The 20,554-nt window shown below is 40.8% G+C and overlaps 2 protein-coding genes and 1 pseudogene across 9 annotated transcripts in view; 2 read left to right on the forward strand and 1 right to left on the reverse strand.

The window, feature by feature from the left end:
- LOC123519379 (cytochrome P450 2L1-like) lies at positions 1 to 4,624 on the forward strand. Of its 3 annotated transcripts, XM_045280653.1 has the most exons (11): positions 1 to 156; positions 796 to 893; positions 1,242 to 1,341; positions 1,466 to 1,596; positions 1,838 to 2,056; positions 2,502 to 2,701; positions 2,882 to 2,990; positions 3,438 to 3,618; positions 3,899 to 4,016; positions 4,101 to 4,245; positions 4,367 to 4,624. In XM_045280653.1, the coding sequence occupies exons 2-11, from the start codon at positions 812 to 814 to the stop codon at positions 4,552 to 4,554; spliced, it is 1,473 nt and encodes a 490-aa protein (XP_045136588.1). In that variant the 5' UTR covers positions 1 to 156; positions 796 to 811; the 3' UTR covers positions 4,555 to 4,624. The 3 variants fall into 3 exon arrangements, with proteins under 3 accessions (XP_045136588.1, XP_045136590.1, XP_045136589.1); XM_045280655.1 differs by lacking the exon at positions 796 to 893 and having other exon boundaries at positions 29 to 156; XM_045280654.1 differs by lacking the exon at positions 1 to 156 and having other exon boundaries at positions 778 to 893.
- Positions 4,625 to 7,117: 2,493 nt separating this feature from the next.
- LOC123519380 lies at positions 7,118 to 12,121 on the forward strand (annotated as a pseudogene).
- A 2,874-nt stretch (positions 12,122 to 14,995) lies between these two features.
- The window catches only part of LOC123519363 (calcium/calmodulin-dependent protein kinase kinase 1-like), a 207,764-nt gene continuing 202,205 nt past the window's right edge, over positions 14,996 to 20,554 (reverse strand). For 5 of the 6 annotated variants that reach the window (XM_045280629.1, XM_045280631.1, XM_045280628.1 and 2 more), the window contains 4 exons: positions 20,141 to 20,340; positions 19,750 to 19,965; positions 19,375 to 19,637; positions 14,996 to 17,625 (listed from right to left, as the gene is read on the reverse strand). In XM_045280629.1, the coding sequence (XP_045136564.1) occupies positions 17,562 to 17,625; positions 19,375 to 19,637; positions 19,750 to 19,965; positions 20,141 to 20,340 (743 nt within the window). In that variant the 3' untranslated portion in view covers positions 14,996 to 17,561. The remainder of the gene's footprint in view (positions 17,626 to 19,374; positions 19,638 to 19,749; positions 19,966 to 20,140; positions 20,341 to 20,554) is intronic. The other variant, XM_045280630.1, reaches the window with a different exon arrangement.

The raw sequence follows: 20,554 nt of genomic DNA on the forward strand, positions 1-20,554 counted from the left end.
CAAGACCTTCACTTCAGTGGTGGGATAAAGCGGCTGACATATGATGAGAGGGAGAGTGGGTGCGTGAGGCTTCTCATCGTCTGTTCACTTGTTCAGTGTTTGGAATACAGTACCTCTGCAGCTGCAGGTACTCTGCCCTCACGTCATCCCAGAGCGGTGAGTAAATTGACAACAAAAGGTTAAGCCAACAAGGAAGTGAAGCGAGTGTTAATTCTTTATTGTGGTTGTTCTTTGGTTGTAGACTTTTAGTTAATTGGTCTTAGTTCCGGTATCCATCACAACTAATGTTCTCCAAACTTTTTATGTATAAATGTCTATACTGAAATGCTTTATGGAATGTCAATACAAATAATATCTGTTAGGAAAATACATATCAGGAAACAAACACACACGCTGATAAGGATGGTAACAGTGACACTAGTAGCAACACCACCACCTGTCTTACCCAAGTGCGTCAATCACAGACGAACACAGTTCAAGGACGCTTTTATCTTTCTCTCTTCCTCGCCACCACTACAGCCTTTCTGAAGGTTCTGTGCACTTTCTGGCTGTTACTTTCAAATTTATTTGTCCACTCATAGAAAAAAATAAATAAATAAATAAAATAAAATAATATATATATATATATATATATATATATATATATATATATATATATATATATCTTAAAGCAACAGTGAGTGAATAATAACAATAATAAAAAACAAAAAAGTGAGAGGCGATGTTTGAACTCATGGTTGGCAGGGAAGAGCGTTAAATCACACAGAAAACACAACGAGTATACCCACTTCACAGTCTTGGTGGAGCAACCATGTGGGTGGAGCTGGTGTTGAGTGCTGCCCTGCTCTTCCTGCTGTGGCAAGTGTTGAAGAAACCCAGTGACCTTCCCCCGGGTGAGTTTCAGAGAGAGAGAGAGAGAGAGAGAGAGAGAGAGAGAGACAATGTTGCGGCGCTTTATGTCAGTCATTCTGAGACTCTAGAGTCTATTGGAAGGTGATATACATATTAAAGAGTCCAGTAATAGTTTACCAATATTTGCACACTATCAACAAAAAAAAAAAAAAAAAAAAATCGCATGAAAAATTAGTACATTAAAAGATATATATTCATTTTTTTACCGTGGAAAAATCAACATGCAATCACTTTACTCAGCCTTAATTTGGGTAGCTCAGTGGTGAAATTTGGATAGCTCAGTGATAAAATGGCCTGTACTCACGCTGCACCTGCCTCCACTCACTCAGGCCGCTGGGGTCTGCCTCTGGTGGGCTATGTGCCGCTCCCTTTCAAGTCAATTAGAGATCACATCAGGGACCTCTACAAAAAACATGGGAGTATCTACATGTAAGCTTCAGTTTTTCTTTGAATTTTTGTCACATTGAAAAATAATGCAAAACTTGCACCAATTTAATTTGCTTCCCCCTTCAAATGCGTCAAAGATTTTACTGATCTGTGCCTCGTCCCACAGATGGCGCATGGGAGTCCACAACATAGTGTTCCTCCACGACCAGAAAATGGCCCGCGAGGCCTACACCAGCACAGACTTCATCGACAGGCCGCCTTGGCAAATATTCTGCATCAACGAGAAGAGTCCAAAAGGTAGGCAGGATGCAGGAGGCAGAAGGCAAGGGCTAGCTGTGGACCGACCGTCCGGTCATCACTCACACAGATCGATTCAATGTGTTTCCCTTGTTATGTTACGGAAGACGACATGACAGTATTTTCTGTCTTGAACATCCACAATGATGTCTTTGCAGGTCACTTATGCAATTTCTGCTGCTGCTGCTGGTAAATTTGATGGCGATGATGATTCCAAACGTGGCTGTTTCACCTCTTGCAGGAGTGTTGGGCAGCAATGGCCTCCTGTGGCAAAACAACCGTCGCTTTGCCCTCAGGCAGTTGCGGGACCTGGGCATGGGCAAGTCGAAGTTGGTGGCGGCCGTGCACACCCAAGCCGCCATGATGGTGGAAGAATTTGAAAAGCAAGCTGGCCGGCCGGCATGCATCCCTCACGCCATGTCTGTCGCCGTGGTTAACATTATTTGGCAGATGGTCGGCAGTAAGTGATGGAACACACACACACACACACACACACACACACACACACACACACACACACACACGTTATTATAGTCTCACTTTACAAGGTGGGGCTTGGGGTCTGCTGAGAATGATGAATGTTTTCACTGATGAGTGATCAGTCGCCATCCTCCTTGAATGCAAGAGAGAGAGAGAGAGAGAGAGAGAGAGAGAGAGAGAGAGAGAGAGAGAGAGAGAGAGAGAGAGAGAGAGAGAGAGAGAGAGAGAGAGAGAGAGAGAGAGAGAGAGAGAGAGTAAAGACAGTTACAATAATGGTGATGATAAGAGTAATGATGATGATGATGATGATGATGATGATGATGATGATAATGATAATACTAATAATATTGATAATAATAATAATAATAATAATAATAGTGATAACAACAACAACAACAATAATGATAATAACAATAATTTTTCAGATATTCAGTTCGAAGTCAGTGACCCAAAGTACATAGAGTTCAGGGAAGCTGTGGACTCAGTGATGGACTCAGCGAAAAATCTCTTCATTTACGATCTTTTCCCCTGGCTTGAGAAGATCCTCCCCACGTCCATTCTGAACTGGATCTGTCATCTGGACCTTGTTGAGGATGCCAAGGAAAAATTCTTCCATTACTTCAAGGTAAGGATAAAATGTACAACTAACCCTGGTCTCCCTGTCAAGGCCACACAGCATAGTTTAGTCTGTATGTTGGTGTGGCCAGTGATATGAGCCGGGGATGGGCAGAGAAGCTTTGACTCCTATCGTATGCGGTTACCTATCGCACTTTGCCCCTTCTTGACCGACTGAGGGATGTTGCAGGAGGTGATTGCTGAACACAAGGAGACGCTGGACCGTGACAACCCAAGGGACCTGATAGACACTTATCTGATGGAGATGGAGAAAGACAGCCCAGACTCCACCTACAGTGGTGAGTGACCTACAGCTCTGCTGCTAACTGCCTGGCACTACCCATCACCTACACACTCATGTGACATACCTGGTTAATCTCATCACTCAAGTACTTTGGTTAGTTGGCAGTACATTTCACTTCCAGTATTGCATGTTCATCTCCCATTCTGTAGCATTAAAAATTAATGATACAGAAGAACATTAATTCATGTTTACAAATCTTATCTTTCTGTATTAATGAATTCACTTTTTTTCCATTTCTGTGTGTGTGTGTGTGTGTGTGTGTGTGTGTGTGTGTGTGTGTGTGTGTGTGTGTGTGTGTGTGTGTGTGTGTGTGTGTGTGTGTGTGTGTGTGTGTGTGTGTGTGTGTGTGTGTGTGTGTGTGTGTGTGTGTGTGTGTGTGTGTGTGTGTGTGTGTGTGTGTGTGTGTGTGTGTGTGTGTGTGTGTGTGTGTGTGTGTAAACAGAGAGGGATCTTTGTTTCCTCATTCTCGACCTGTTCAACACTGGTTCCTTGACCATCCGTGACACAACTGTCTGGATGATATTCTACCTGGCCAACCACCCGAAGGTGCAGGAGAAACTGCAGCGGGAGCTTGACGAGGTGCTGCCGCGGGGTACGCTGCCCAGCCTGAAGGACAAACCCAGGTGAGGTCACGATGACGAGGCGCAACACTTCCTTGTCAGAACAGTTTATTAAAGCATGTTCATCAATTGCATTATTTAACGATTTCTTCTCTCTTTAGGACTATTTTCAAAGACAACAGAAAAATTTTGTTGGATTCTTACTATTTGCAAGATGCCACAATGTCTAAGAAATGTCCTCCTTACTTATGTCTCTCCGGCTGTAGCTCAACCAACTCGACAGTAATGTACATAAGGCGCCACTATATAGACTGTTGTGATACCTGCAACCACACTCCCTCAGGTTGCCCTACACGGAGGCAGTGGTACACGAGCTTCTTAGAATCACTTCACTTTTTGGCCTTGGAGGCCAGCACGTGGCCACTCGTGATACCAAGCTTGGAGGCTACACCATCCCGAAGGTGGGTCTAGCTGCCTCAAAGTTACTGCATACTCTGCCTATTTGTCTGCCTTTAGCTTGATCTCTCTCTCTCTCTCTCTCACAGGGCTCCGTGATCACCAGCGTGATTTCCGAGATCCACAGGGACACGCGGCACTGGGACAATCCCGACGACTTCCTGCCCGAGCGCTGGATCACTGAAGAGGGCAAGTTCTCTGCCAAGAGGGAAGGATTCATGCCCTTTGGAGTTGGTGAGTCTTCCCAACAATATTCTTTTATCTAAACATTCTCATCTCAGCACAACTGCCTTTCTCTTAATTCACATTTCTATTTTATCAATGGATTGATTGTGGTGGTCTGTGTGCGGCACAGGGAAGCGGCAGTGTGTCGGAGAGGGACTGGCGCTCATGGAAGTCTTCATGTTCACCGTGGCACTGTTTCAGGCCTTCACCTTCACTCCCCCTCCAGGGAAGCTAATGGATCTCCGTCCAGACAGCAACAACCCAAAAGGCAACAACCCGAGACTGATGCAGGAGGTGGTGGCCACAGTTCGGCAGTGATCCTGAGGCCGCTCCTCATTAATACAACTTTTCACTTTAATCCATCTCACAATAAAGCATTTAATCTCAATCAGTTGATTAAACAACCCTTCTTCTCCTTTTCGTCTTACTTCTCTTTCATCATCTGTTGCCAGTACAGAGTGAATGTTGTACAAAGTTGGCACACAGAAACACACATAGGAACAAACATGCATGTGCGCGCGCGCGTATGTGTGTGTGTGTGTGTGTGTGCGTGTGTGTGTGTGTGTGTGTGTGTGTGTGTGTGTGTGTGTGTGTGTGTGTGTGTGTATATATATATATATATATATATATATATATATATATATATATATATATATATATATATATATATATATATATATATATATATATATATAACTACACATCCTAAGGCCAACAACAGCAGCCAACCTCCCCGCTATCAGTACTCTTCACTGGATGAATCAAAGACAAATATTTCCTATGAGCAGCTTAGATGTAGTTTTGACGTGTATCATAGACATGTCTTCTTCCTCTCCCCCTCTCCCACCCACCTCCCTTTCCTCCTCTCCACCTGTTTCTCATACCTCTCTCTCTCTCTCTCTCTCTCTCTCTCTCTCTCTCTCTCTCTCTCATTTATGACGCGCGCACACACACACACACACACACACACACACCCCGGTAAGCGGCGAGGCAAATGGGCAAGCCTCTTAATGTGTAGCCCCTGTTCACCTAGCAGTAAATAGGTACAGGATATAACTCGAGGGGTTGTGGCCTCGCTTTCCCGGTGTGTGTTGTGTGTTGATGTGGTCTCAGTCCTACCCGAAGATCGGTCTATGAGCTCTGAGCTCGCTCCGTAATGGGGAAGACTGGCTGGGTGACCAGCAGGCGACCGAGGAGGAGGAGGAGGTGAATTACACACACACACACACACGAATGTTGGAACAAACGCACACAATGGCGGCCAGAAAGAAGGTTTTGGTGTGGATTTGGTATCTTACTGAGCTGGAGGAAGGTATGGGTGGATGGGGTTTAGCTGGAAGTGGGGAATATCTATACTTGGAAATGGGGAGGCAGACATGAAGTGGAGTTGAGAAAGGTGTGGCTTGATATACGTCACGAGTTTTGGCCAGTGTTATTTATCTGTTAGAATAACCTGAGTTGACATATTATATCGTGCAAGTTTAAAGTAAGGGTAGGAAGGCAGCTTCATCCTGTAGCAATCTATACATATGATTAAAATATGTATAGATGGTTTTGAATGAAAATTTCGCTTGTAGAATATTTTTCTAAAGTTCAAAATGTGACGCCTTTATACAATTGTTAATATAGTCAATAGTTGCAACAACAGCAAGACTAGTTATACAGTGTTATTGTTACGCAGTCTGTGACTGCGTGTGTGGCACCTGTGTGTGCCGATGTTTCTCCACCCAGGGTGCCAGTTTAGACTTAATAAGGAAGCTATAAGTGTACCCCAGTGCCTGTCCCTCTTCACCCAGTGTGCCTGTGTCTGTCTATTCTGCCGTATTTCAGTCTGCCCAGTGAGTGTCTTGCCTTCAGCGTATTAAGCATAGCCACCAAACTTAAGCTTGGTAAGTGAGGAACATGAACCTCCCCTCCCAATATCGCTAGTGTCAGCTGTGTGTTGTGAGTGCTGCGGTGGAGCCACTTCTGAAGCTGGGTTATTGTGGAATATGGAATATATAAGGAATCCTTGGTGGGGAAGAAAGATGATAGGGGGGCGGGATTACGTAACATTATGAAAAATATGTACAAAACACAACACTTGCCGTGTGGCATATGATGAAAGTCTTGCTGCCTGGCTCCTAAAGCCGAGATTATGACACACAGAAAGTGCTGATTTATATATATATATATATATATATATATATATATATATATATATATATATATATATATATATATATATATATATATATATATATAAGGCGTTGCGTTCAAGAGTCAAGACCATTATACAGATTGCACATCAATCACGCTGAGTAACCTTCCTTCAAGATTAGATTAGCACCACATGACTCTTGAGACTAAATATTTGAAGTGGAACTTCGACAAAAAAAAAAAAAAATAGTATTGTCTTTTGTTTAGTAAAAAAAATATATATATTGTAGTTTTTAATATATATAAATTATATATATATACTATATACATAAGACAATACTATTTTTTTTTTTTGTTGAAGTTCCACTTCAAATATTTAGTCTCAAGAGTCCTGTGGTGGGAATCTAATCTTGAAGGAAGGGGTTACTCCGTGATTGATGTGCAATCTGTATAATGGTCTTGACTCTTGAACGCAACGCCTTGCTCTTGTCAGCGTGATGTATCATAATAACGAAGTGCTAGTCACGATGATATAACATTTCCTAATTAATCACATGCAAGTATGCACCATGGACTGTATGCAAAAAAATAATTGCATCCGCACGTCACAAGTTTGAAACGTACCGTCTCTGTTCAATTGACATAGTATTTCTGGTCATCATATGATATAATTTTCACAACGCAGCACATATACCCACACGGGCAGTATCGAACAAATGTATCGTTGGCATCATAGAGACAGGATGGACACTTCGTCTTCAGTGGTGGGATAAAGCGGCTGACATATGATGAGAGGGAGAGTGGGTGCGTGAGACTCCTCATCGTCTGTTCACTTGTTCAGTGTTTGGAATACAGTACCTCTGCAGCTGCAGGTACTCTGCCCTCACGTCATCCCAGAGCGGTGAGTAAATTGAAAACAAAAGGTTAAGCCAACAATATCTGTATGGTCGCAGTGACTGGAAGTGAAGCGAGTGTTAATTCTTTATTGTGGTTGTTCTTTGGTTGTAGATATTTAGTTCATTGGTTTTAGTTCCGGTATCCATCACAGCTGATGCTCTCCAAACTTTTTATGTATAAATATCTATACCGAAATGCTTTATGGAATGTCAATACAAATAGTATTTGTTAGGAAAATACATATCAAGAAACAAACACACACGCTGATAAGGATGATAACAATGACACTAGCAGTATAACCATTAACCACCACCTGCCATACTCACTTGCGTCAATCAAGGACGAGGACAGTTCTAGGACGACGCTCTATGTTTCTCTCTTCCTCGCCACCACTACAGCCTTTCTGAAGGTTCTGTGCACTTTCTGGCTGTTACTTTCAAATTTACTTGTCTACTTATGGAAAAAATATATCTTAAACCAACAGTGATAGTGAAATAAAGAAGCAATACCGATAGGCGATGTTTGAGCTGATGGTTGGCAGGGAAGAGCGTTAAATCACACAAAAACATAACGAGTATACCCACTTCACAGTCTTGGTGGAGCAACCATGTGGGTGGAGGTGGTGTTGGGTGCTGCCCTGCTCTTCCTGCTGTGGCAAGTGTTGAAGAAACCCAGTGACCTTCCCCCGGGTGAGTTTCAGAGAGAGAGAGAGAGAGAGAGAGAGAGAGAGAATGTTGTGGCGCTATATGTCAGTCATTTTGAGACTATTGAAAGCTGATATACAATTTAAAAGAGTCTAGTAATGGTTAAGCAATATTTGTGCGTCATCAACAAGAAAATTCAGTACATTAAATTATATATATATATATATATATATATATATATATATATATATATATATATATATATATATATATATATATATATATATATATATATTCATTTTAACCGTGGAAAAATCAACATGTAATCAGTTCATTCAGCCTTAATTTTGGTAGCTCAGTGATAAAATAGCCTGTACTCCACCGCGTCTGCCTTCCCTCAGGCCGCTGGGGTCTGCCTCTGGTGGGCTATGTGCCCCTCTCCTTCAAGTCATTGGAGGATCACCTCAGGGACCTCTACAAAAAACACGGGAGTATCTACATGTAAATTTCAGCTTCTCTTTCAATTTATGCCACAATGAAAAACCAATGTAAAAATTTGCTTTAATCTAATTTGTTTCACCTTTGAAGTATGCCGAAGACTTTACCGATTTGTGACTTGTGTCCCGCCGTGCAGATGGCGCATGGGAGTCCACACCATGGTGTTCCTCCATGACCAGAAGATGGCCCGCGAGGCCTTTACCAACACTGACTTCATCGACAGGCCGCACTGGCAAATATTCTCCCTCAACGAGAAGAGTCCAAAGGGTAGGTACAGTGTACAAGGCAGGAGGCAGAAGGCAAGGGCTAGTAATGGAGTGGCTGTCCGGCCATCATTCACGTAGATTAATTTTGTCTTGAACATCCACAATGATGTCTGCAGGTCACTTATGAAATTTCTGCTGCTGCTGCTGGTAAATTTGGTGGCGATGATGATTCCAAGCGTGGCTGGTTCACCTCTTGCAGGACTGGTGGGCAGCAATGGCCTCCTGTGGCAAAACAACCGTCGCTTTGCCCTCAGGCAGTTGCGGGACCTGGGCATGGGCAAGTCGAAGTTGGTGGCGGCCGTGCACACCCAAGCCGCCATGATGGTGGAAGAATTTGAAAAGCAAGCTGGCCGGCCGGCATGCATCCCTCACGCCATGTCTGTCGCCGTGGTTAACATTATTTGGCAGATGGTCGGCAGTAAGTGATGGAACACACACACACACACATACTCGGCCCGGTAGCTCAGTAGTTAGAGCGCTAGCTTCACAAGCCAGAGGACCGGGGTTCGATTCCCCGGCCGGTTGGAGATATTTGGGTGTGTCTCTTTTCACGTGTAGCCCCTGTTCACCTAGCAGTGAGTTGGTACGGGATGTAAATCGAGGAGTTGTGACCTTGTTGTCCCGGTGTGTGATGTATGCCTGGTCTCCGGCCTATCCGAAGATCGGAAATTATGAGCTCTGAGCTCGTTCCGTAGGGTAACGTCTGACTGTCTCGTCAGAGACTGCAGCAGATCAAACACCCAAGCCGCCATGATGGTGGAAGAGTTTGAAAAACAAGCTGGCCGGCCGGCATGCATCCCTCACGCCATGTCTGTTGCCGTGGTCAACATTATTTGGCAGATGGTCGGCAGTAAGTGATGGAACACACACACACACACACACACACACACACACACACACACACACACACACACACACACTGCATAGTGTAGTGGTTAGTGCACTCGGCTCGCAACCAAGAAGCCCCGGGTTCAAGTCCCAGGCGTGTGTAGGCTAATGTCTCTCTCCAAGGTGATGCTCAAGGTTTACTGAGAATGGTGAATGTTTTCATTGATGAGCGAGTAGTCAACATCCTCCTTCAGTAAGAGAGAGAGAGAGAGAGAGAGAGAGAGAGAGAGAGAGAGAGAGAGAGAGAGAGAGAGCAATTACAATACTGGTGATGATGATAGTAAAAATAATGATGATATTAATAACAGTAAAACTAATAATGGTAAAATTTTCAGATATTCAGTTCAAGGTCAGTGACCCAAGGTTTGTAGAGTTCAGGAAACCGTGGAATCAGTGATGGACTCAGGGAAGAATCTCTTCATTTACGATCTTTTCCCCTGGCTTGGAAAGATCCTCCCCATGTCCATTCTGAACTGGATCTGTCATCTGGACCTTATTGAGGATGCCAAGGAAAAATTCTTTGCTTACTTCAAGGTAAGGATAAAATGTATAACTATCCCTGGTCTCCCTGTCAAGGCCACACAGCACAGTTTAGCCTGTATGTTGGTGTGGCCAGTGATGGGAGTCGGGGATGGACAGGGAAACATTGAGTCTTATTATGTGGTTATCTATTGCAGCGGTCCCCAACCTTTCTTGCACCATGGAACGGTTTTAATGTCAGACAATATTTTCACGGACTTGCCTTTAAGGTGTGGCCGATAAATACAACAAAATAAAATCATACCAATGTCATAAAAACTGATATTTCAAAATATAATAATAAATGTGCACTGATATAAGTAAAGGAGATACAACAAATATCATTCAGAAGTAGTTGATAAGTAGAATGGAAATAATATAAGTTATTTATTGTTTTTGTGTGGCCTGGTACCAATTTACCCACGGATCGGTAGCAGTCCATGACCCTGGGTTTAGGAACCACTGATCTATTGCACTCTGCCCTTCTTAACTGAGTGTGGAATGTTGTAGGAGGTGATTGCTGAACACAAGGAGACGCTGGACCGTGACAACCCAAGGGACCTGATAGACATTTATCTGATGGAGATGGAGAAAGACAGCCCAGACTCCACCTACAGTGGTGAGTGACCTACAGCTCTGCTGCTAACTGCCTGGCACTACCCATCACTTACACACACTCATGTGACATACCTGGTTAATCTCATCACTTTGGTTAGTTGGCAGTACATTTCACTTCCAGTATTGCATGTTCATCTCCCATTCTGTAGCATTAAGAAATGAATGATACAGAAGAACATTAATTCATGTTTACAAATCTTATATTTCTGTATTATTGTATTTACTTTTTTTTCATTTGTGTGTGTGTGTGTGTCTGTGTATGAACAGAGAGGGATCTTTGTTTCCTCATTTTCGACCTGTTTAATGCTGGTTCCATGACCACCGTGACACAACTGTCTGGATGATATTCTACCTGGCCAACCACCCAAAGGTGCAGGAGAAACTGCAGCGGGAGCTTGACGAGGTGCTGCCCCGGGGGACACTGCCCAGCCTGGAGGACAAACCCAGGTGAGGTCACGATGACGAGGCGCAACACTTCCTTGTCAGAACAGTTTATTAAAGCATGTTCATCAGTTGCATTATTTAATGATTTCTTCCCTCTTTAGGACTATTTGCAAGATCCCACAATTTTTAAGAAATATCTTCCCTACCTATAACTCTCCAGCTGTAGCTCGAGCCAGCTGATAGTAATTTAGATAAGGCGCCACTATATAGACTGTTGTGATGCCTGCAGCCACACTCTGACAGGTTGCCCTACACGGAGGCGGTGGTGCACGAGCTTCTTAGAATCACTTCCCTGGCTGCCCTTGGAGCCCAACACGTAGCCACTTGTGATACCCAGCTTGGAGGCTACACCATCCTGAAGGTGGGTCTAGCTGCCTCAAAGTTGCTGCATGCTCTGCCTATTTGTCTGTCATCAGCTTGATCTCTCTCTCTTTTTCTCTCTCTCTCCGCAGGGCTCCGTGATCAGTAATGTGATTTCCGAGATCCACAGGGACACGCGGCACTGGGACAATCCCGACGACTTCCTGCCCGAGCGCTGGATCACTGAAGAGGGCAAGTTCTCTGCCAAGAGGGAAGGATTTATGCCCTTTGGAGTTGGTGAGTCTTCCCAACAACATCCTTATCTTTAAACATTCTCATCTCAGCACAACTGCCTTTCTCATAATTCACATTTCTATTTTATCAATGGATTGATTGTGGTGGTCTGTGTGCGGCACAGGGAAGCGGCAGTGTGTCGGGGAGGGACTGGCGCGCATGGAAGTCTTCATGTTCACCGTGGCACTGTTTCAGGCCTTCACCTTCACTCCCCCTCCAGGGAAGCTAATGGATCTCCGCCCAGACAATGGCAATCCAATTGGTCATAACCCGAGATTGATGCAGGAGGTGGTGGCCACAGTTCGGCCGTGATCCTGAAGCCTTCCTAATTAATGCAACGTCTCAAATTAATCAATGATATAATAAACCATTCAATCACTCAATCATTTGACTAAACAACCCTTCTTCTTTTCTTCTTTCTTTTTCATCATCTGTTGCCAGTACAGAGAGAATGTTGTAGAAAGATGGCACACACACAAACACACACAGGAACAAGCATGTATATTGCATATATTTTAGCTACATATCCCAAGGCCAACAACAGCAGCCAACTTCACAACTATCAATATTCTTCACCGTAATCAAAGAGAAATATGTTTCCTATGAGCAGCTTAGATGTAGTTTTGACGTGTATCATAGGCCTGCCTTCTTCCTCTTCCCCTCCCACCCCCTCATTTCTCTCTCATCTTCAGGACAGATGTAGGTACAATGTAATACACACACGAATGGGAGAACACACACATGAGGGAACACAACACAAAATAGTGGCCAGAAGAAAGTGTTCTATGTGGGTTTGGTGACTTACTGACCTGGAGGAAGGTACGAGTGGATGGGGTTTAGATGTAATTGACAGGGAGGGGATATAATAAATCCAGAAACAAGAAGTGAGTTGGGATATGGAAGCAGACATAATGTGCGGTAGACAAAGGTGTGGCTTGATATATGTACGTCATGAGTTTTGGCCAATGATATTTATCTATTAAAATCCCTGAGTTGACATATATCATGCAAGTTTAATAAAGTAAGGGTAGGAAGGCAGCTTCATCATGTAGGGTGACACTTGTACATATGATTAAATGATGTATAGATGGTTCTGAATGAAAGTTTGGCTTGTAAAATATTTTTTATGTTTAAAATGTGAAGTCTTTATACAATTGCTAATATAGTCAATAGTTGCAACAACAGCAAGACTAGTTATACAATGTTATGAAAAATATGTACATAACACAACACCTGCCGTGTGGCATAGAGTGAAAGTCTTGCTGCCTGGCTCCTAAAGTCTAGATTATGCCAGACAGAAAGTGCTGGTTACTTGGGCTTTCATTTATTTATATATATATATATATATATATATATATATATATATATATATATATATATATATATATATATATATATATATATATATATATATATTTTACTATACATAAGACAATACTATTTTTTTGTCTAAGTCCCATTTCAAACATTCAGTCTCATGAGTCCTGTGGTGGGTATCCAGTCTTGAAGGATGGGGTTACTCTGAGAGCAGAGGGCTTGTGGGACAGGGGGTGCTGGCAGTTTGTTTGAGACTGAATGTTTGGAATGAAATCACATTAATGTAAAAATAAAAATAAAATGTATACACAAGGAAATATCTGTAATGAGATAACAAGAACCTAGCTGTGTGCTTGTCATGTGGGTTCAAATAAAGTGTGTTTCCATATCAAAGAAAAGAGGAAAAAGACAATACTAACTGTTATCAGTCCTCAAGAAGCTGCCTTTTTGCATACATAACTTCTTTCATTTAGATTTGCAATAAAGTAAAAACACAAAACAACAAAATATGAAACTTAAAAACTTAAGGTAACTTACACTAGGCATCTCAAAAGTCTGCTTCAGTGGGACCTTCATGCAGCAACAGTTGTATCTGCTCCTCTATTACTTCAGAAAACAACCACGTAACTGGAGTAAAGTGTGTTAGTAGGAAATAATTAATCGTAAGCATAAAAATACAAGAGAAAATTGAAATTAAAAAGCAACATCATTACATACTCAAAAATATGTTTGCAGTGAGTTTCTGCATATCACCAAGCAACCAGCTGTAGCAAAACTATAGAGAGCACATGCAGTAGATATCTATGACCAATTAACCCGGGGAAACTCATTATGTTGGTCACACTATTACAATGAATAAAATATTTGACAACATGACCTTCACGTTTCAATTCTGCCAGTATATTATGTTCAAGTTTTGACCTCCATTTTGCATACACATGCACACATACACATGCACACGCACACGCTCACACACACACACACACAGTCGCTCGACTCACACTCGAGAGGGTCCGGGTTCGAGTCCCGTAGGCGGCGAGGCAAATGGGCAAGCATCTTAATGTGTGGCCCCTGTTCACCTAGCAGTAAATAGGTACAGGATGTAACTCGAGGGGTTGTGGCCTCGCTTTCCCGGTGTGTGGAGTGTGTTGTGGTTTCAGTCCAACCCGAAGATCGGTCTATGAGCTCTGAGCTCGCTCTGTAATGGGGAAGACTGGCTGGGTGACCAGCAGGCGACCGAGGTGAATTACACACACACACACACACACACACACACATTATGTACATATATTCTTTTTAATCAATTCCATCTCATATTTTGTTGCTAAACAAATATTATGCTGCTTACAGTGACAATTAGCTTGCATAGAAAAATATGCCTGCAAAAATTTCAACAGGACATCCATGGAATATTCCACTATTGAAAATAAAGATGTACAGTTTGCAAACAATAATCACGATCAGATTTCTGAGAATGAAGCAAATTACAAAGAGGTGTTCCCTGTCATCAATATTGCTGCGTGGAATCCTTCGCTGCTGACCCACATTAAGGAGACTAATTACAGCTTTAAAAACCAGAAGGATTTCCACTTAATGTAACCCTTGCAGACAGCATCTCACTCATGCACAAGGACACAAGTGCTTCACTTTTATCCAATTGATATCTTTAACTTCTAAGTCTTGCACCATGGCATCATCAGCTGCTTAGAAAAAAAATAAATAAATAAATAAAAAAGGAGCAATTATTTCCACAGGTTTAGAACCCAAGTCCAAAATTTTGTCTCGGAATTATTACTTACATGTTTCAACTCCAAATGGTTAGCAATTGTGAAACACTTGCAGCATTTTTTTGTGCAAAAAAAAAATACATAATTGATGTACAATTTAAATCTATGAATTGAAAGCTTTCATGAATTAAATAAGCACAAAGAATAGTAACATTTCTCAGATTTATGACAGTCCAATCTGCCATCACTCAGCCTTGATGACCCACAGCAAGACCACGTCACTCCATCTTGACCCACCAATAACTATATTCAGGCTTCCATAACTGAGCTAGAACTAGAAATGTGTCAAGTGGAGGTGCCATACATCTGAGCATGTATCATAATATACAGAACTCATTGCTTATTATAATTATTAACAGTTTAATATAAGGTAAAGTTTTTTGGACAATATTTTTTCTAAAGATTTCATAATATACAATGTATTAAAGTCTTTGAACACATAATGAGGAAATGCAACAAGCATATTCAAAACTTATATGTTATGTAACATAAGTAATCTATATAATGAATTATAGATATATGTATTTACATAAATCAATAAAAAGCAAATAATTTGTTTTATTTAATGTCTGTTTATTCTATTCTAACAATATCTAGTTTACTTTAAAGCTTACTTTGTTGCTAAAACTTGCAGTTATGATTGCATAATTATAATCTTATCAGGTATAAAATTCAGCACAGTCAAAAATTTTGCACAAGTATGAAAAAAGAAATTATGCTGTGGCTTCATCCATAATGACTTTAACAGAGTAAATTTCTAGATGATAAATCAGCTAAATATATCCTACTGATTTACATACAGACATGAATAAAACAAAATGTACAGGAGCAATGGTTAATACATGTCCTAGAGGGAGGTGATGCAGGATATCTTTGAAGGACTTACATTGCATAGAAAATTAACTTAGTTCATAGGTAAGAAAGAGCTTGACGCACTCTAGCACTGGACACTCCCCAGAGGTGAACACCAGACCCGCTGACCTGCTGACCTGCCACTGATACGGAGAACGATAAAAAGACCTGCTCTTTTATGTCTGGATCAAGATAATCTGAAAGTACAAACATTTCTAAGGGAAATTCTAGTATTGTGTATCTCTGTTTGTTGTCCGACATCAGCTGTTAAGAGCCTGCTCCCTGGACTGGGTAATGTCTGCCTCTAGTGCACCACTCACTTTTATTGGCTTATTAGAAAATCACAGAATAATTATGAGACTGTAATGACTGTCTCAAACCTCACAGTGTATTACATACAATGAGTTGATGAATATACAGCTACATATCACTGAAGTACTGATGGATGAAAAAGCTAATATGTGAATTATAAATGCAATCTTCAATTATGCATGATGAACATCCTAAGGAAAATAAACCATCACATGAGCATCAGTACTTATGTCTCAACAAGTCTCAGCTCACAGCCACCTCACATGGCACAAGCATCATGAGCCAACACCACTACCATGGACTAATAGGACAATGCCTGCACTACTTTGTGGAAACATCTTTGCTATGATGACTTGTATCTACAATATATGCTTTACAACCTTGATATAACAAACTAAGGCATCTTTGATACATCCACCCTAGCTTATCTTCTTGCTACTCTGGCCATGTGTTCATATTTGGAATGTCTTTTCATTGATGTATAAAACAAGAAATAAATTACAATTATACGGTAGTATTTGATGTTAATCTGAATGCAAATATGATGTAATATGGAAACCACTGTCTGGTCTTAGAATTGAACATAACTTTAAGGATGATTATGTTAAAACTTATATTGAAATTTTTGTGTTAAAATATCTGATTGTCCTCAAGAACTAAAATGTTGAAGGTAGTTATGAAAGTAGTGTGCCTGACTACACCTCACTCCATGTGACCAGGACCGGGAAGGTGCTGGAGTTGGAACTACCAGCCCTGACTGAGTACAGCACACCTCATGTTATGGTAGTTATGAGCTAGGATGAAAATATCAAAGGCACCAAGATCTTTCTTGTTCAGTAGCACCACCACTGTCATGACAGCTGTTCTTGTAAAACTGTTAGTGCTTGCAGGAATAGGGAACTTTATTTGTATATCACATCAACAACTCAAATATTTACTGAGTGTCATTTGCTTATTGGATGTATATCATTATCATTGTTAATGGTCTTTTATATTTAACTTGAGATTTAGAAATGATATACTGTATTTTACTCCAGAAAGAATACTGATAAAAAACAAGAAAAAAAAGTGAAAAATAATAAATAGTTACCTATTAAGTTAATAATGTAGTAAATTTTCCACATACATAGAGGTTAAATATAGCTCTGTTAATGAAAGTATTTTATTAAAGTGCTATAGTGTCTGTGTCTTCAGAATTGAATTAATGTGCTTATGAGACATCGATCCCTTAGTACTGAACAAATAAATAATTTCCCTTTTGCAATGCACTCTAAATATGACACCACTTTCACTGATTCAGTAAGATGAACTATTTTCAAAATATACTAAATAAAACTGCCTTTTTCTTTTGTACTCTTTTATATGAATTTTCCTTTTATGAAAACAATTCTTTTTTGAGAAAATCTGCATACCCTCTGAAGAAAGCAGCCATTGACTTACTAAGGCTGTAACCTTCCACAGTCACCAGTCACATCTTCCTCTTCTTTGTGCACCTACTTGTCCTTATTGCATGGTTAGCCAGGATCCTACCTGCTGCCTCCTTACCCTTATCATCTGTCTTCACTCACTTCTATCTCATCTACTGCTGGGAGGGAGGTATCGAGCGACCTCTTCCTGTTGAATTAAAGCAAAAGATTAGAATGTGAACCTTTTTTTTTTTTTAATAAGTAAGGATCAGGCTTGTGGTTTCCTGATGCATGTATATATGTCGCAGCCAATGCATAAAATACTACTCTGTTGATACATACACATATGATCATGTATTTTTTGCCTATTCTCTACATGCATCAAGGACCTTCACTACCATGATACAGACAATGCAAAATGCTTCTTAATATTTTCATATTTCTCTTAATAGGTATACATCATGACATATCCAGTCAAATAAACAATATTATTTTTACTTGATGCATTTGATGCAGGTTAATTTATGATGAAATCAAAACTAATCATAAAAATAACTTATCATAAACAGCAATAACGAAATATCTGGCAGGAAAGCTGAGCTTGAAGCAAACACACGAAATATAATGAGGAAGAGTGGTCAGCTTGAACAAACATATGAAGCAACAAAGTCTGAGACGGCAAATAATTATAAAACTTTGGGTATCTTTGTGTCAGGGTTTAGAGTATTTCTTACCTTAATATTTTTTTATATGATAGATAATCCTTGCCATGCATTAATTTCTACATTTTGTTTATTACAAAGTATATGCATAATTTCACTCGTTACCTAATGAACAAATACATGATCAGAAATTAACAAAGATTCCTGTGGGAAAGAAAGACAAGAATGAAGTTGCTCGGCAATGAGCTTCTGAAAAGGAAAAGGTCTTGGAGGTGAGCACCATGAGCATGGACAGTGATGCATGTCAAGGTCTACAAAGAATGCATCACCAAATTGGTGCACATTATAGAGAGGATTTATAAAATAATACTTAATGAAGACATTCTCATTCCAGGTATGCCTCTGAGATGAGACACAATGAATGTTTCTGGTGTTGACATGTTAAGACACAGAAGAGAAGAGATTTGAAGAAATGTGATGAGATACAGAAAGTAACATGAAGAAGTAAGAGTGGAAAAACAGTATAGTCTATTCATTATAGTATCAAACAGCTCAATTAAGTCATCTGCACTTAGAAGTGGTTTGGTCTTTTGGAAATTCAATCTGGAAAATTATTGTTATTGAATGCAACCACAGACACAACAATTATCACTAGATTGAACAGATTTCTGATGTCAAAGAATGGTCCCAAAGTTCTAGTCTGTCCAGTCTGGCTGCTGCAAAATGTCATGGTGTCACAGTGGTCATGGTGCCACAGTGGTCATGAAGGGAAGATCACAGACAGACTCATCACAAGAGGCCACAGACAAGGTCATGTATCAGAAGAAATGTAGGTTACTGGTCTATTGTTATGTTTTTTTGTTATATTGCAAAAGAAATACAAAAAAGCAAATAAAATTCACATCCAGGATTAAGGGCATAGTTGATGTTGCTTGGCATTCACAACTGAAAAAATACAAAGGACACATGATGCCACACTACAACAGATCACATTGAACTCACATATTCTAATGAACATGCATCTCTCAAATCTTTCAAATGGAAATCAGTCAATAATATGATGTATCTCAACAATATGCTTTAACATGCACAAATTATTTAAGGCAGTTTCAGTCTTAAATCAACAATCACAGAGATGATGATGTAGATTGTAGATTATATGTCAGACACCACGCAGAGATAAACTACAATAGCTTGGTCAATACTACACCACAAGGAGCAAGAGAGGCGTGCAGTGCAGGGCGTAGTGTGGAGAGACGTAAGCTGCCTAGTACCACCACCACCATTACCCATACCTTTCCAAGTAGAACTCATACGAACCCGGCGCCGAGTGGGATCGTCCTGTGCGTGCAAACTGTTCTTTGTACAATATGTTCATCCTGAAAGGGTTCTGGAAGCTGTGTTTCTTGAGCATACACTTGATGAGGATGAGGGTCTCCAGCTTGGGGATTGAACGTACACAACTCTGCACTTCCTCATCCGTAACTTCAATTAATATGCAGTTTTCCTCTTCGGTTGGCAGTAGATATTGATTGCCCGCGGTGACCCAGGGGTGTTCCTGGAGGAAAGGGTCATCATTTAGTGTTTGGTTCTAAAGCATTAGTATTTTTCTATCACACCTGAATGGCTAATGCAAAACTATCTCTATGAAAGAGAGTGAATCAACACACCTTAATATCTGGCAAAGTTATCCTATGAGCAGGGTTCTTCTCCAGCATCAAAGAGATCAAGTCCTTTAGGTCATCCGAGACAAAGGGAATGGGAGGGAATGAGAGTGGTGAGTTTCGGATCTTGTCGTAGAGAACAACAATGTTATCGTCGTGGAAAGGAAGCTTGCCGTACACAAAGGCATACAGGGTAATGCCCATTGCCCAAATGTCTGCTGCCTGAAAGAAAGAGATAATAAAAGTTACCACAACACCATAAAGAACAAATTCATACTGAGTAGGGTGTAGTAATTAGAGAGAAAACATCAAAGAAAGAAATGTAACTTCTTTTACATTTCAGAAATTTACATTCCATGAATAGATTAAAACTCAAGCACTGAAAATAAAAACTCACTTTTCCGGAGTACTTGTGCCGTGAGGTGGAGAGAGCCTCGGGTGCCATGAAGGCCGGGGTGCCGGCAGTATTGGTGAGGAAAGCATCCTTCCCATCAAACTCATTGCACACACCAAAGTCTGCAATCTTGATGTGGCCATTGTCTCCCAAGAGAAGATTTGATGGTTTTATGTCTCTGTGAATGATTTTCTGGTAGTGCACTGTAAAATGGAGAAGATATTTTTAATAATATTGATTGCATTACAGTATGTAGTTGATGGTGTATAACAATCAGCTACACAGCATCACCATTTTTAAGAGACTAAGTATTCATGATAAATCTCATAAAAGCTTTAACACCATTACAAACATAAAGCTTGTTAAGAATCCGTCTGAATGATAATGCTGAAAACCATTAAATACATGAAAATGCAC

This window comes from Portunus trituberculatus, chromosome 45 (genome assembly GCF_017591435.1).
Source record: "Portunus trituberculatus isolate SZX2019 chromosome 45, ASM1759143v1, whole genome shotgun sequence".
Classification (NCBI taxonomy): domain Eukaryota; kingdom Metazoa; phylum Arthropoda; class Malacostraca; order Decapoda; family Portunidae; genus Portunus; species Portunus trituberculatus.